Source organism: Falco rusticolus, chromosome Z, assembly GCF_015220075.1.
Source record: "Falco rusticolus isolate bFalRus1 chromosome Z, bFalRus1.pri, whole genome shotgun sequence".
NCBI lineage: Eukaryota > Metazoa > Chordata > Aves > Falconiformes > Falconidae > Falco > Falco rusticolus.
The window spans coordinates 20,970,646-20,984,251 of record NC_051210.1 but is presented as its reverse complement, the minus strand read 5'-3'; the positions used below and the strand labels follow the sequence as shown (position 1 = coordinate 20,984,251).

At 40.6% G+C, this 13,606-nt stretch overlaps 1 protein-coding gene across 2 annotated transcripts in view; it reads left to right on the top strand.

The window, feature by feature from the left end:
• The first annotated feature begins 363 nt into the window (after nt 1-363).
• The window catches only part of CEP120 (centrosomal protein 120), a 32,222-nt gene continuing 18,979 nt past the window's right edge, over nt 364-13,606 (top strand). The window contains exons 1-9 of one of the 2 annotated variants that reach the window (XM_037374249.1): nt 364-583; nt 2,104-2,260; nt 3,164-3,278; nt 5,856-5,997; nt 8,085-8,233; nt 9,430-9,627; nt 11,636-11,857; nt 12,120-12,324; nt 13,344-13,454. In XM_037374249.1, coding sequence (XP_037230146.1) covers nt 532-583; nt 2,104-2,260; nt 3,164-3,278; nt 5,856-5,997; nt 8,085-8,233; nt 9,430-9,627; nt 11,636-11,857; nt 12,120-12,324; nt 13,344-13,454 — 1,351 coding nt within the window. In that variant the 5' untranslated portion in view covers nt 364-531. Of the gene's footprint in view, nt 584-651; nt 1,204-2,103; nt 2,261-3,163; nt 3,279-5,855; nt 5,998-8,084; nt 8,234-9,429; nt 9,628-11,635; nt 11,858-12,119; nt 12,325-13,343; nt 13,455-13,606 lie in introns of those variants that run through there. The other variant, XM_037374248.1, reaches the window with a different exon arrangement.

The following is a 13,606-nucleotide window of genomic DNA, read 5'->3' as shown; positions in this document are numbered from 1 at the left end:
AGCGCCGGTGCCATGTCTGTATCTTCACCTGCGCGTACGAGGTTGCCGGCCACTCTCTCTCGCGCCGCCCGTGCTGGGGCACCGCCGGTGACCCGCGCGCGCCAGGGGCCCGGTGCAGCGAGCACCGCAGCTGCCGGGCCTCCACACCCCACTTCCGACCGGCAGACAGGCAGCTGCCGCGCCCCACCCGCAGCCCCGGGGGCAGCCACGGCCCCAGCGGACCCCACCGCGGCTGCGGACGGCGGCGGGCTGCCAGAGCCCGCGGGGACGGGGCGGGACGGGGCGGGGCGGGGGGCGGGGCGGCGGCCGTGCCGCGGCAGCCCGCGCCGGAAGTGTCGCACCGCGCCGGGGCGGGGCCGCCGTTACCAGGCGGAAGCGCGGCGACGGGCGGGCGTTGGCGTTTAAAGGCTTGGAGGCGGTAAAAGGGCGGTGTGTGGCGGTAGGGCTGGTGCTGTTCCCGTTCCGTTCTCTCCTCTTCCTCTGGAACGACCGTGCTTCCCGGCTCCCGCAGCCCCCAGGTGCAGCGGGGAGATGGTCTCCAGAGCTGCCGACCGGCTGCTCATCGTCGTCTCCGTCCTGGAAGGTAAGCGGGGGGGTGGGAGGGGTCGCGGGCTCCCGGCTGCTGGCCGTCGTCTCCGTCCCGGACGGAAAGTGAGGGGTGATCGCTGCCTCTGGGGGGAAGAGGCGAGTGTCTCTGATGGCGTGAGCGGCATAAGCCAAGCTGCGCTTAGCAAATTGGTTGTATTAATGAATCTGTGGGCGTACATACCTTAAAGCCTGGCCAGGCTACCGCCGGTTTGTTTCTGGAGGTGTTCGCCCAAAACGGTACTTAAAAGTGAATCGTGAATGTATCCTTCCTTTCCTGAAGAAAAAATATTTTTTGCGTGGCAGAACTCGCGTAGCCTGTGCTGTTGTTTAAACCCCATATCGCTGGTATTCCCAGCGGGTGCAAGGAATCGTTTGCCGCTGCTCCCTCTGTATCGAGTTTGTATGTAGGCAGAGAGCCCCGCACCCTGTTAGTCCTCTCTCTAGCCCCTCCGTACGGGCCGTGGAGGCCCAGCTCTCCCTGGATGGCCGTGGAGCCCTTTCAGCTGTGCCACCCTTGAAGAAAGATTTGGACCAAAATGTTGGAGCCCAGCCGGTGTCTTAACGATGATGATCAGGATAGTTTCATGTGGCTGCCTCTCCTTCTTTTTTTAAAAGGTAGTATCCTGGTGGTTTTATCCCCTATTGGCAATCTACTGCAAGCTTTTTTTTTAGTGTTAACTTAAATACCTAGCTAGTAAGTATTCTTTTTTATTATTTCTACAGGTTACACTTACTGAGGTGTAATTAGTGTGTGAGTGTGGCGATGTTGTGTGGTTAGCTTTCCTGGTTCGGGTTGGGGTTTTTTGGTTGTGGTTGGGTTTTTTTCTGAAGTCTTTCTCTTTGTCAAGTGATTCCTATTGTCACTCTGGCCATTTATGTAGTTTGCCAAGGTAGCTTTAAAATAAGATCCTGTCCTCTGACATGCGTGTAGCTACACACACAATGTGGCATACGTAAGCTTTAAGTGTTGACTTCATTTTGTCATTTAAACTATTAATCAGAATATGGGATGATGCTGAACCCAGGACAAATCCTGTACAGTTTTAGGCATTCTTCTAATCTAGTACTGATTTTTCTGTAAGTAGTTGGAAAAACATCTTTCACTGCTTTCATTAAATTGTGATTTCCTGCTTTGGTGTGGGAAGGTGATAAAATCTCAAGTGGAGGCAAAATGTTCTGTCTCTGTCTCACCTGTTCATTTGATCTATTCTGATTCATAGGTTTCTCAGTATTATAATAGTTTCCTGGTTTCTTTCTGTCTTCTCTTCTGTCTTTGTTACTTAATATCTTGATATTTCTGGATACTTCACAAATAGTCTGTGTCATGTTATGATCTTCTTTCTTATTTCTGCATAATAGTAAGGCTTTTTTATTATATATGAAGAACATAGCTTTAGAATAAGCACCGAGAAGATGATATGAGAAATGTATTTTTATGTAATTGGTTTGTGGCATAAATCTGAGCTCCCACTTCATTTTTTAGTGATGGCAAGTGGCAATTACTCTTTTTTACAGGGCGCTATTTTCCAAAACGACCCAAGCACATGCTTATAGTTGAAGCAAAATTTGATGGTGAACAGTTGGCTACTGATCCCATAAAGCATACCGATCAGCCAGAGTTTGCTACAGAATTGGCTTGGGAACTTGATAGGAAAGCGCTTCATCAGCACAGGTAACACTAGAAAGTTAAGTCTAGTTTGGAGATAGTATTTGACTCTCTTGTCTTCAGAGGTACTGAAATACAATTTTTGTGTTGCTGTCATCTGAATATTTTTTTTTTAGAAACTGTTTTTTACTTGTGAACTGATTTACCATAATGTTGCCGTAAGAAACAGAACTAGCATGTGGCAAGATAGGTGATGTTTAAAAATTCTAAAGTGTTTTTACACTAGTGAAAGAAACCAAAGAACTCACAGCAAATGAATAATGCTATAGTTCAAGCTTTTTTATGTATACTGTGACACAGAATTAACTTCAAGCCTGAAAAGTCTATGTAAAGTGTTTTTGAAAATGTCAAATAGCAGACCTCAGAAATTGAGTAAGGCTTCAATAACTGTCATTTGGTTTTGATTTATTATTGTATTTTATCTATTTTCAAACATGTTAAAAAGGCTGTATTTTCTTTCATGCTTGATGAGAGAAAAATGTCTCAACATACCTTATGCTAGACACCTTGCCTATGCGTCCAAGTGGTGATAGGTGCTTTACCCAAAAATCTTTTGCATAAGTACTGTTTATAAGATACCTTCACAAGTGACATTCCCGTTTCATGTGAGGTGCAGTTCTTATTTCTTGTATGTGGATGAGACTGAATTTGTCAGTAACATCTTTTTAATAGCACTTGAGGCTCTGTGAGACTCACGTACACTCCTCTTGCAACATTAATCCACCTGTTTCTCTCGCAAAATGATGATTTTTTTAGACCTTCAATTAAAAACTCTGTTTCTGACCTACTAAAACTAGTTATGTAACAAACTTTGTATCATTGATATGCTTGAAACTTACAAATTATTTTTGTGAACTAATTGCAGAGATAAATTTTACATTTTGGATTTCAACTGAGCTGTTCTTTCAGGCTGCAGCGAACACCTATTAAACTCCAGTGTTTTGCATTGGATCCTGTATCATCAGCTAAAGAGAATATAGGCTATATAGTACTTGATTTAAGGGCTGTGCAGGAAAAGAAACAGGTATGTTATGGATTATAAAGCTTTAGAAAGTTATTTTGACAACACTACTGTTGAAGATAGTAGGATTTGAATTAAGGCACAGGCAAAATTTTCAAGTATGGCTCCTAGCTGATCACATGCTTATTTTTCTTAGTGATGTCTTGACTCTGTATAAGAACATGGACAAATGAGAATACTTTTGTATTAATCTTGCACTTCTGAATTTGAGAATTAAAACACTTTTAAGCAATTCCGTGATTTAATTGCCTGAAAAAAATTATCAAAGCAATTGATTTTGAGCAATTGAATTGAGTCTTCATAATCCAATCAAGTCTTAAGGGTTTTTTAATCAGCCTCTGTGGAGGATGTGTTAGGTGATCAGAAGTTCTAGCCCCTTAACACAGCATAAATGTAATATAATTTTTTATATGAATTTAATCAAAATTCTATGTTATGCTTGGTCAAAACAAAAATGAGGCCTGTTTGGAATTAAATCTTGTGAGGGAGGTCAAGGACAAGAAGGGCTTTGTCAAGTACATAAGCAGGAGAAGGATGACTATGGAAAATGGGGACCTGCTGCTAAATGAAGTGGGTGCCCTGGTGACAGAGGACGCAGAGAAGGCAGAGTTACTGAATGGCCTCTTTGCTTCAGTCTTTACCACCAAGGCCAGCCCCCAGGAATCCCAGACCTTGGAGGCAAGAGAGGAAGTCTGGAGAAAGGTGGACTTTCCCCTGGCTGAGGGGGATCACGTTAGAGATCACTTAAGCAAACCTGACACCCACAGATCCACAGGCCCTGATGGGATGAGTGCTGAGGGAGCTGGCAGATGTTACTGTTGAGCCACTCTCCATCACCTTTGAAAGGTCATGGAGGGCAGGAGAAGTGCCTGAGGACTGGAGGAAAGCCAGTATAACTCCAGCCTTCAAAAAGGGCAGGAAGGAGTTCCCAGGAAACTGCGATCTGGTCTGCCTCACCTCCATCCCTGGAAAGGTGACGGAACAGCTCATCCTGGGGGTCATATCAAAGCATGGGGAGGAAAAGAGGGTTATCAGGAGTAGTCAACATGGACTCACCAAGGGGAAATCATGCCTGACCAACGTGACAGCCTTCTGTGATGGAATGGCTGGCTGGGTAGATGAGGGGAGAGCGGTGGATGCTGTCTGCCTTGACCTCAGCAAGGCTTTGACAGTGTCTCCCTCAGTACACCCTCACAGGTAAGCTCCGACAGTGTGGGTTGGGTGAGTGGACAGGGCGGCGGATTGAGAACTGGCTGAATGACAGAGCTCAGGGGGCTGTGACCAGCAGCACAGAGCCTGGCTGGGGGCCTGTAGCTCGTGGTGTTCCCCAGGGGTCAGTTCTGGGTCCAGTCCTGTTCAACTCATTCATCAGTGACCTGGATGAGGGGACAGAGCGCACCCTCAGCAAGCTGCTGATGACACAGAACCCGGAGGAGTGGCTGATGCACCAGAGGCTGCGCTGCCATTCAGGGAGACCTGGACAGGAGAGCTGGGTGGAGAGGGACCTCATGGAGTTCAGCATAGGCAAGTGCAGGGTCCTGCCCCTGGGGAGGGACAGCCCCAGGCACCAGCACAGGCTGGGGGTGCTGGTGGGCAGCAAGGTGCCCATGGGCCAGTAGTGTGCCCTGGTGGCCTGGAAGGCCAACAGGATCCTGGGGGGCATTAGGAAGACCATGGCCAGCAGGTTGAGGGAGGTGATCCTCCCCTTCTACTCTGCCCTGGTGAGGCCACATCTGGAGTGTCTCCAGTTCTGTGTTCCCCAGTTCAAGAGAGATGGAACTAATGGAGATGGTCCAGCAGAGGGACATCTCCTTTGTGAGGAAAGGCCAAAAGAGCTGAGTTTGTTTTACCTGGAGAAGAGAAGATGGGAGAGGGCATCTTACCAATGTCTACAAATATCTTAAGGGTGAGTGTCAAGAGGATGAGTCCAGGCTCTTTTCAGTGGCGCCCAGTGACAGGACAAGGGGCAATGGGCACAATCTGCAGCTCAGGAGGGTCCATCTGAATATGAGGAAGACCCTGAGGGTGACAGAGCACTGGAACAGGCTGCCCAGAGATGTGGCATCTCCTCTGGAGACATTCAAAACCCACTTGGCTGTGATTATGGGCAGCCTGCTGTAGGTGAACTTGCTTTAGTAGTGGGTTGTACTAGATGATCTCAAGAAGTCTTTTCTGACCCTGACCATTCTGTGATTCTGTGAACTCTGATATGGGTCACAACAGGACCCTGGTGTCTTCTTTTGACATCACACTTCTTAAGGATTTGTGATCCATATAATTTGCCTGTGCTCTTTCACTTGAGAGCTTGAAAAGATTTATGGCATATTTTTCTTGCTAACTCATTTACTGTATGAACCTGTGGAAAAGAGAATGTTCAGCTAGTCTTCCAGGAATCATTCTGTAAAATCCTTTTAGTATAACAGTGTACTTAAAATAGGCCAAATTTTTTGAAATAAAAACAAAGTTATTTTTCTATAGATAATGAAGTAGAAATGCTAGAATGAGTCTTAATTTTTCTGTAACAATGTTGTCTTCCTGGTTTTAAAATGTGTTTGGGTTTTATTATTTTTATTTATATAGGCACCAAAATGGTATCCTCTACTTAATAACAAGTACACAAAATTTAAGTCTGAAATACAAGTAGGTGTCATGTTGGAGACTGATTCAAAAGCACTGATCCATGGTTTTAAAGCGAAGGAGGCACCCCCTAGAGAAGGGAAGGGTAAGTAACACAGTAAGAATTTCTCTCACTTTGAACCAACAATGTTCTTGTGCCAGATGAACATATCACTTGTTGCAAATGTGGTCTTTGAAGTCTCCAAAGAATTTTAGTTTTGTAGTATTACAGATGCAAATCCTTTACAGCTAAAGACCTTGTGATAATAACTTAGCAAGAGCATTTTACTGTGGTAACTGACTTCCAGGTGGACAGGGTTGGAAACCAACTGATCTTTAAAATTGGAACTGCGGATTCGTAGTTGACTCCTATGGGCATTTTACTCATATTTCAGGGATTTAGGAAGTTCTGTATTGAAAGGAGTTTCTTTACAGAATGCAATTTCAGTAGTTTGGGCTCGGAGTTATAAAAGAATACAGCATTTCACTTGTTGGGTAGGCTTCTCTTTTCTGATGCATTTTTAATCTAATATAGTACTTGGGTCGTGTTCTGTTGATAAGTTTTTGTGGTAACATCTGCTTTAACTGTTGGAACTCATTCCATTTCTGGATTCCCTTATACATTCCTCTCAAGTAATTAGTGAAGTGTGTAAAAAATCTATTAGAACTCAAATGTTAATGCCAGTAGGTGTCTTTGCTGTGTTTTATAGAAATTTTTTTAATTAGGGATTCTTTAATGGAAGTTAGTAATTAAAAAAAAAAAAACCACAGAACAAACTCTACCAAACATCAAACCCAAACCCTTAGCAGCTTGATTAAAAAACAAAAACCCAACTAAAACAACAGATTTACTTCTCCCCTCATCCCCACCCAAAAGCCTGTCTACTTAATCTTCAAAAACTGAGCCTCTGTTGCAGCTAGTGGATTTTCTCATACTTATCTTACTCATGTTCTTGCTCTGAGGGTAACTTTTTCCTAATTCTAAATACATCATCTGCTTATCATGATCTGTGGCTGTGGTTTTGTAAAAACAAAGTGGTCAGTAGTAGTGTTTTACAAGGTTTCTGGCCCAGACTTCAATGACTTGGCTGCATGGCAAGAGTGGTTAAGGCAATATTGAAGTCCCAGTGTAATCACTTAGCTTACTCTGTCCTTTCAGGTTTATGACAAAGCACAGGGAATTTTGCATGCTGTAAAATTTGTAAAGGAGGCAAGGAACTGTCTGCAAGCTTTCCTACCCCTCAAGGCACTCACAAAAAATACAAGAAGTCCCTTCTGCTTTCACCGAGGACTGTCTTCCACTTTATGCTTTCTGTGGAAATACTGATACAAACAAGTTTTATAGCTTTTCCCTTTCTTCTGTCATCTCAAGATTAGTTGATACTATATTTAGGCATGGAGGGAGACAAACGTTTAGAGTTTCACAGGTTTAAAGTTGATGTTCCAAGCACTGGGTATGACTAATCTAGACTACCCAGTTCTGGTCTAGTCAGATAGTTAAGGAGATGTTTTCCTTTTAGGTCAGTAAACAAAAAACCCCCCAAACCCCCAAAACCTCCAGAACCAAATGTATGAACCCTAAGTGGTTTAAAGTTTCCAGTGTTTGAAATAGAGCTTTTTTTGTTCACAACCAAAAGTGCTGTGTGATTGTTCCTATTTGGTTGAAATGCATTGAATTACTGATGCTATAGAGTAGAAACTAGTAAACCAGAACTTAGTGCTTAATGCATTGAAGACTTCAGATGAAAAATCTTTAAACATTCCAAAGGTCTGTGGAATGAGATGACATACTTTCAGCAGTTGAATGGGTGTCATATGCGGTTACTGTCTTGCATTTCCTTTAATGGGTAAAGAAACAACATGGTAGACTCTAACCTAATGAAATAAAGTTCCAGTCACTCTAATGTTACATATTGTAACTATAATTAAAAATATGCACTAGCATTCTATAGCATAGTGTTCAAAATAACATCTGTGCCCACAGAATAGGAATTAATATCAGATTATTTATTTTTAGCTATACCTGAGTATACTTAGGGACTTTTTTGTGTTAAAATGCTTTGGAACCAAGCATTGAGATCTTTATTTGTGATTTTTCTCTCCACATGTAGTTTTACCTTTAATTATTGTACAATTATATGATTCCTGCAGCAATAAATAAGATCACAAGTTCTTAACTTTCTTCTCTATTAGCACCTGCCCTTCTTTCTGGACTAGACCCTAAAAGTATTGTACCTGTCTTGAATGAAGAAGAGGGCTATCATCAAATTGGACCAGCAGAGTATTGCAGAGACTACTTTGTCTTGTCTGTAACCATTGTGTTTGCCACACAGTTGGAACAGGTTTGTTTCCTTGCTATGTGTAGTCGTTAAGAAGTACTATCCTATGTTTGTATTTTTGCCCTCCAGTGCCTTATTTCTAGTTAAGATTTTGTTATTGTCTTAAGTTTCTTGCAATAAATATCCTTGTCCCATGTTGAATTAATATACATTAATTTGAATTTTAAAACTGTCTGTAGTGCTTACATGTCAAATTAGATGAAAGATCAGAGTTCTTTGGAGCACTAAAATTGCGTTTACTTTAAATTATGCACTTTTATGAAATGCATACATTTTTATTACAATATAGTATTAAAAGTTTGTGTATGCGTTATATTAGTCTTCAATGTGGTGCCCATGTGCTGAAGTTCAAACAAGACAAAATACTTTTCTGATCCATAGGGTATATGAAACAGTAGAGTTTATAGGTTGCCTAAGGGAAGGACTTAAAAGCTTGGATGAAGTGCCGTGCTAATGTGATAATTTCAGCTTTAGACCTCAGCTTCTGTGTTTATACGGTACTACACTGATAAACTGATTTAAAAAATACGGGTATGCCTGATTTACTGTGAAAGTCATGACTCAAAGCCAGTGTGACTTTAACTGATCTATAACTCATAGTTTATGATAAACTCTCCCCAGGATTGTTTTATGTTTTTTGTCAGAGAAAATAATTTTCCATGTCAATTCAAGGGCCTTGTGAAGTAAGCTTACTGTGAACAGTCTGGGGTAGCTTGTGCCTTTTTAGGCATCGAACTCAACAGTTGCAGTGACTACAGGATGAAGTAGCTGTTTCTGGCTGTTCCAGTCTTCTATTAAATCACATAATTTATTATATAACTCAGTATCTAATCTACATTGCTTATTTACACTAGAAATACTTTGTGGAGAGGCTGCTTATTTCTGAGTACTTGTGCAGTGCTTGACGCTATTGAATATATAATGTCAGTTAGAGCCCTTGGTGCTGATAAATCTTAAAGGTAATTCAAAATGGGTCATTTAGCAAGTTACTGGTATGCTTGCATGTTTGTTTCATTCTGTTTGAGTACTAATGTAAGAGTTTTTTCTGTTTATTTTATGTGTGTACTGCAAGCTAGGATTTAGGTCATCTGCTCAGTAGTTTGAGATAAATTTAAGCTCTTTAATTCCCAAGGTAATGCTTAAGGATTACTGTAACTGTACAGTATGTGAAAAGATATTCTTTTCTGCATCATTTTCAGTTAGTTCCTAGTACTGTGAAGCTTCCTGAACAACAGCCTGTGTTTTTTTTCTACTACTCGTTACTGGGAAATGATGTCACAAATGAACCTTTCACTGACTTAATTAATCCAAACTTTGAGCCAGAAAGAGCTTCGGTTCGAATACGTAGTACAGCTGATGTCCTTCAAGTTTACCTTGGTGCACAGTCAAAATTGCAGGTAAGAAGTTTCTTCTCAAATGTGAATGAAAATAAGTAATGAAAATTAAAAAAATGGAATATGGCTCAGGCTGAAAACAGAAAACATTTCTCTTTCCAAAACCAGATTGTTTTACAGTGGTTTTGAGTCAATACAAATTGATTCTCTTGCTGGTATAAAGGAAACCCTAGCAGCCAGTTTCCCAGCTCAGATGGAGTGGCAGTAGTTTTAGTATGCTCCCTATAGTAAGTTAGGTTACATGACATTTCCAAAAAGCTAATGCAGCATTCTCAAGAGCTCTGAGTTCTAGGAGCTGCGCTGCAATCAGACCATCTGCAACCCACAAACCTACCTGTGATAACCTCACCCACACCAGCTGCTCACATCACTCTTGCTTAAGTTCTAAAATCACTGTCTACCACACTCTTCATGAATAATAAGGGAGGTCTGGCTTTTTCCTGCTCCTTAGCCAGATAGTATTTTTAAATACAGTACAGCCATATTTGGGCTGTTAAGGGATATAGCTTATCTTTAGCTATGTCTTTAGATGGGGGACATGGTTTAGTGGTGGAGTAGTGCTAAATTCACAGTTGGACTCTGATCTAAAGGGTCTTTTCCAACCTAAATGATTCCATGATTCTAAATATTGGGTAGTATTGAAAGCATTTATGGCAGTCTGTCTGGCTCACACTTAACTCATTACAAAACAAGACTATTTAGTTGAGAGTAGTATAGGGTTTTTAGTAACATAGCTGGTAAATGAGACAGTGTTATATGAGGTAGTCTTGGGTCTGGATCCTTTTCTTTGAGCTTGTTCAAACCATTCTACTTTTGTTATCCAGGTTAGTTTAAGAATCTTTCTGTCAAAATCTTAAATTGTTTCATCTGGTTTTTGTCTCAGCTTGCACTATTTTACTAATTACAGTTTTTGGAGAAAAATGCATTGATGTTTGGAATTTTTTCTTAGTCTATGGTCTTGAAACAAAGGATTTAATATAGCACATATATATACATACATTGAATTACATGTGTTTTGATTGTATTAAAGAATGCCTGTTTGAACAAGAGTTGTTGTGAGGTCAGAGCCACATCTCTATTTACAGTTTTCTTTCTCTGACTTCTCAGCTTCTTAAAATTTTGAATATAGGATTAGAGCACTGTATTATGATCCTTAATATTCAACATATTTTTTTCTGAAAATAAAGACTTGTATTTAAAGTTGTAAAAGGTGCTAGCTGCCAGACTAGGGTGGGTTGTGTGTATGTACATATTGTATGTGTGTATATGTACATACATATACACACACCTGGGGGTGTGTATTGGCAGCTGACACCTTTTAGTAGTAGAGCCTTCACTAAATGTAGTAATATTAAGGATCAGAGTACAGTGTTGTGATCTGCTAAAACAGAGCTGAGAGTGGCCCTTACTTGGGAAAGAGCAAATTGGTATGTAAGCTTTGAAGAGTAACTTTCACTGAGGAAAAAAATTCCTTTAGTGTGTGTTTTTTAAGATCCATCTTTTACTTAGGTATATAAATATTAAGCTGTGGAAAGAAGGAAGAGTTGAGTCAAAGTTTGAGACAAACTTTGTCAAAATTAAGAACACAATTACTTAATTCCAAAAATCCTTGCTGTTTAAGAGGTGTCTAAACATACACACAGAGGTTGAGCTTGCAAATAACTTTTTTCTTTACCTTGCAGTATATATGCTTGTACATTAAGGACAAGAATCTGTGCTGTGTTTAGAAGCCACAGGCTATTGAATTTGTCCTCCAGAACGGATGATCTGACAAGTCCTCAGAAGGACAGTGCAGTGATCGGCTATGTGCTAGCATGGGACTAATCCTACCTGCTTAATACTAAAATCTTATAGCTGTTCCTATACAGCACAAAACACTTCTCAAACAGGGACTACACTAGGGATGATCACTTATCTGTTGTATTTATGCCACCTTTAGTAGAGGGTGAACAGACAGTTCAAGTGGAAAGGCACATGCCAGTTACTTCATAGTGCTCTTGTATGTGTGCAGATCCATCTTTGCTGTGGGGACCAGTCTCTTGGAAGCACTGAAATACCTCTGTCTGGACTGCTGAAGAAAGGAAATGTGGAGATTGATCAACACCCTGTGGCAATAGAAGGAGCATTTGTCCTTGTCCCACCAAATAGAGCTAAACAGAAACTGCCACAGTTGCCTTTGGATATGGCTCCAGCTGTTGGAGTATCAGTAACTTTGCAAAGGGAGCTAGCCCAGGTATAGCTTACTTGTTTGTTTTTGGTTTAGACACAGTTGTGCAATTTCATGTTAAAAAAAAAAAAAATGGTGTTTCTAAGTTGTATTTATCTCTTCAGTATGTAAATTAAAGCCTGAAAGATTAAGTTGCCTTATATGAATAAACCTTTCACTGCTTCATTTTTCTATGTCAGTAAAAAAAATCTCAAACTATAAAAACGTTGTAGACAGAATTTTTCAGTGCAAGCTGTGATCAATAAGAAAACTATATTGCTTCATTCAGCCTTTGATGCCCTTAAATGCTCCAACTGAACCGAAACAACTACAGGAGAAGGTTCTTTCACCTGTTAGTGGAAAAACGGAGGTCCTGCAGCAGAGATCCCAGAATGTTGTGCCTCAGGCTGACCCCTCTTCAACAGAAGATGAAGCAACAGAAAGTGAAGTGGAAAGTCTTAAGTGTGAAAAAGGCCCAATACTAAAGAAGCAGGGTATGTGGTATATAATCTTTTCTTCCCCAGTTGTCAAGTGTGGTCTTGGATCACATGCTATTAATTTGCAATGATAAGGCAAATAATAATTACTTAAAAACAAGTACAAGAGGAGAATAAATGCTGTAATTTGAACATGGTTGTTGAAAACACTTGGAAGAGCAAGAATGGGGATTTGGTGGTGTGTAGGTTACAAGTCATGTGGATGGTCATCAGCTTGTAAAATAATACCAGAAATGTTTGGAATTCTCTGAATTTTGAGAGTGGGAAGGTTCAGTATGACACCCATAGAGAAACTGACTTACTCAATGAGGAGATGAAATGATCCTAATGTTCATATTGATTAAATAGAAAGGCAGGGGAAATGTGGGGTTCTTAAGATTTCTAAGGAATTTACTATGTGAATAATCAATTGAGAAAACAAGTGTTTGTACTGTACAGATTCCCGGACAAAATGAAGCAGCTGGGTTTTTTGTTTGGTTTTGCATTATCTTTTTATAGGGACTTGGTAGCCCACATAGCTTTCTAAGACTTACCTTGTTTTTGATTTGAGGGCTGGTTTGGGGAGAAGTTGAAGAGGAACAGAGATGAGAGAGGAAGAAATACTATAAGGATAGGGTAAAGCTCATAAGAAAGAATGTTAGTTTGCTAAACATTACTGAACATGCATAATATTAAGAGATAATAAATGAATAAAGCCCAATAATGATTTTTCTTATGATAGTTGTATTACTGTTTTGTTGACATTGGTCCTAAAGACCCAGTTCTGTAGAGGAAAATCTTTGTCCTAGAATGTGCTCTCAGGATTTGTCTGCTAATTCAGCCAAATTTGCCTTTAATCCTAACTGATTTATTTAAGCAAGGATTAAGTCGTTTTTTATGGAACTTAGCAAGAAAAAGTATTGTGAATCCAGCAGCTAGTTTGAATCTGTGGTTAAGAAATCTATGGGTTTTTTAATAGTAATAATTTTATAACTCTCTTTTGGTAAGACACAAAACATATCACATCTGTCTTTCAGGGCCGGTGGGTGAGTCCTCACAAGAGGTTAACAAACAGCATACTGAAGAGCTTCCAGTTTTTACATCACAGAGCAGAGCAAAGTCACCTTTGTCACATGTCCAAAATTCCAGTAAGGCAAAATTTATCAAATTCAGTACACTGAATGAAATATGAATATAATATGAACTGAAGTGAATTTTAACAGTAGCCTGTACACAATTTTTGTTCTCTTGTCTGTGGCCTTAAGCTTCTATTCAGCAATTTCATTGCACCAAGCAATTT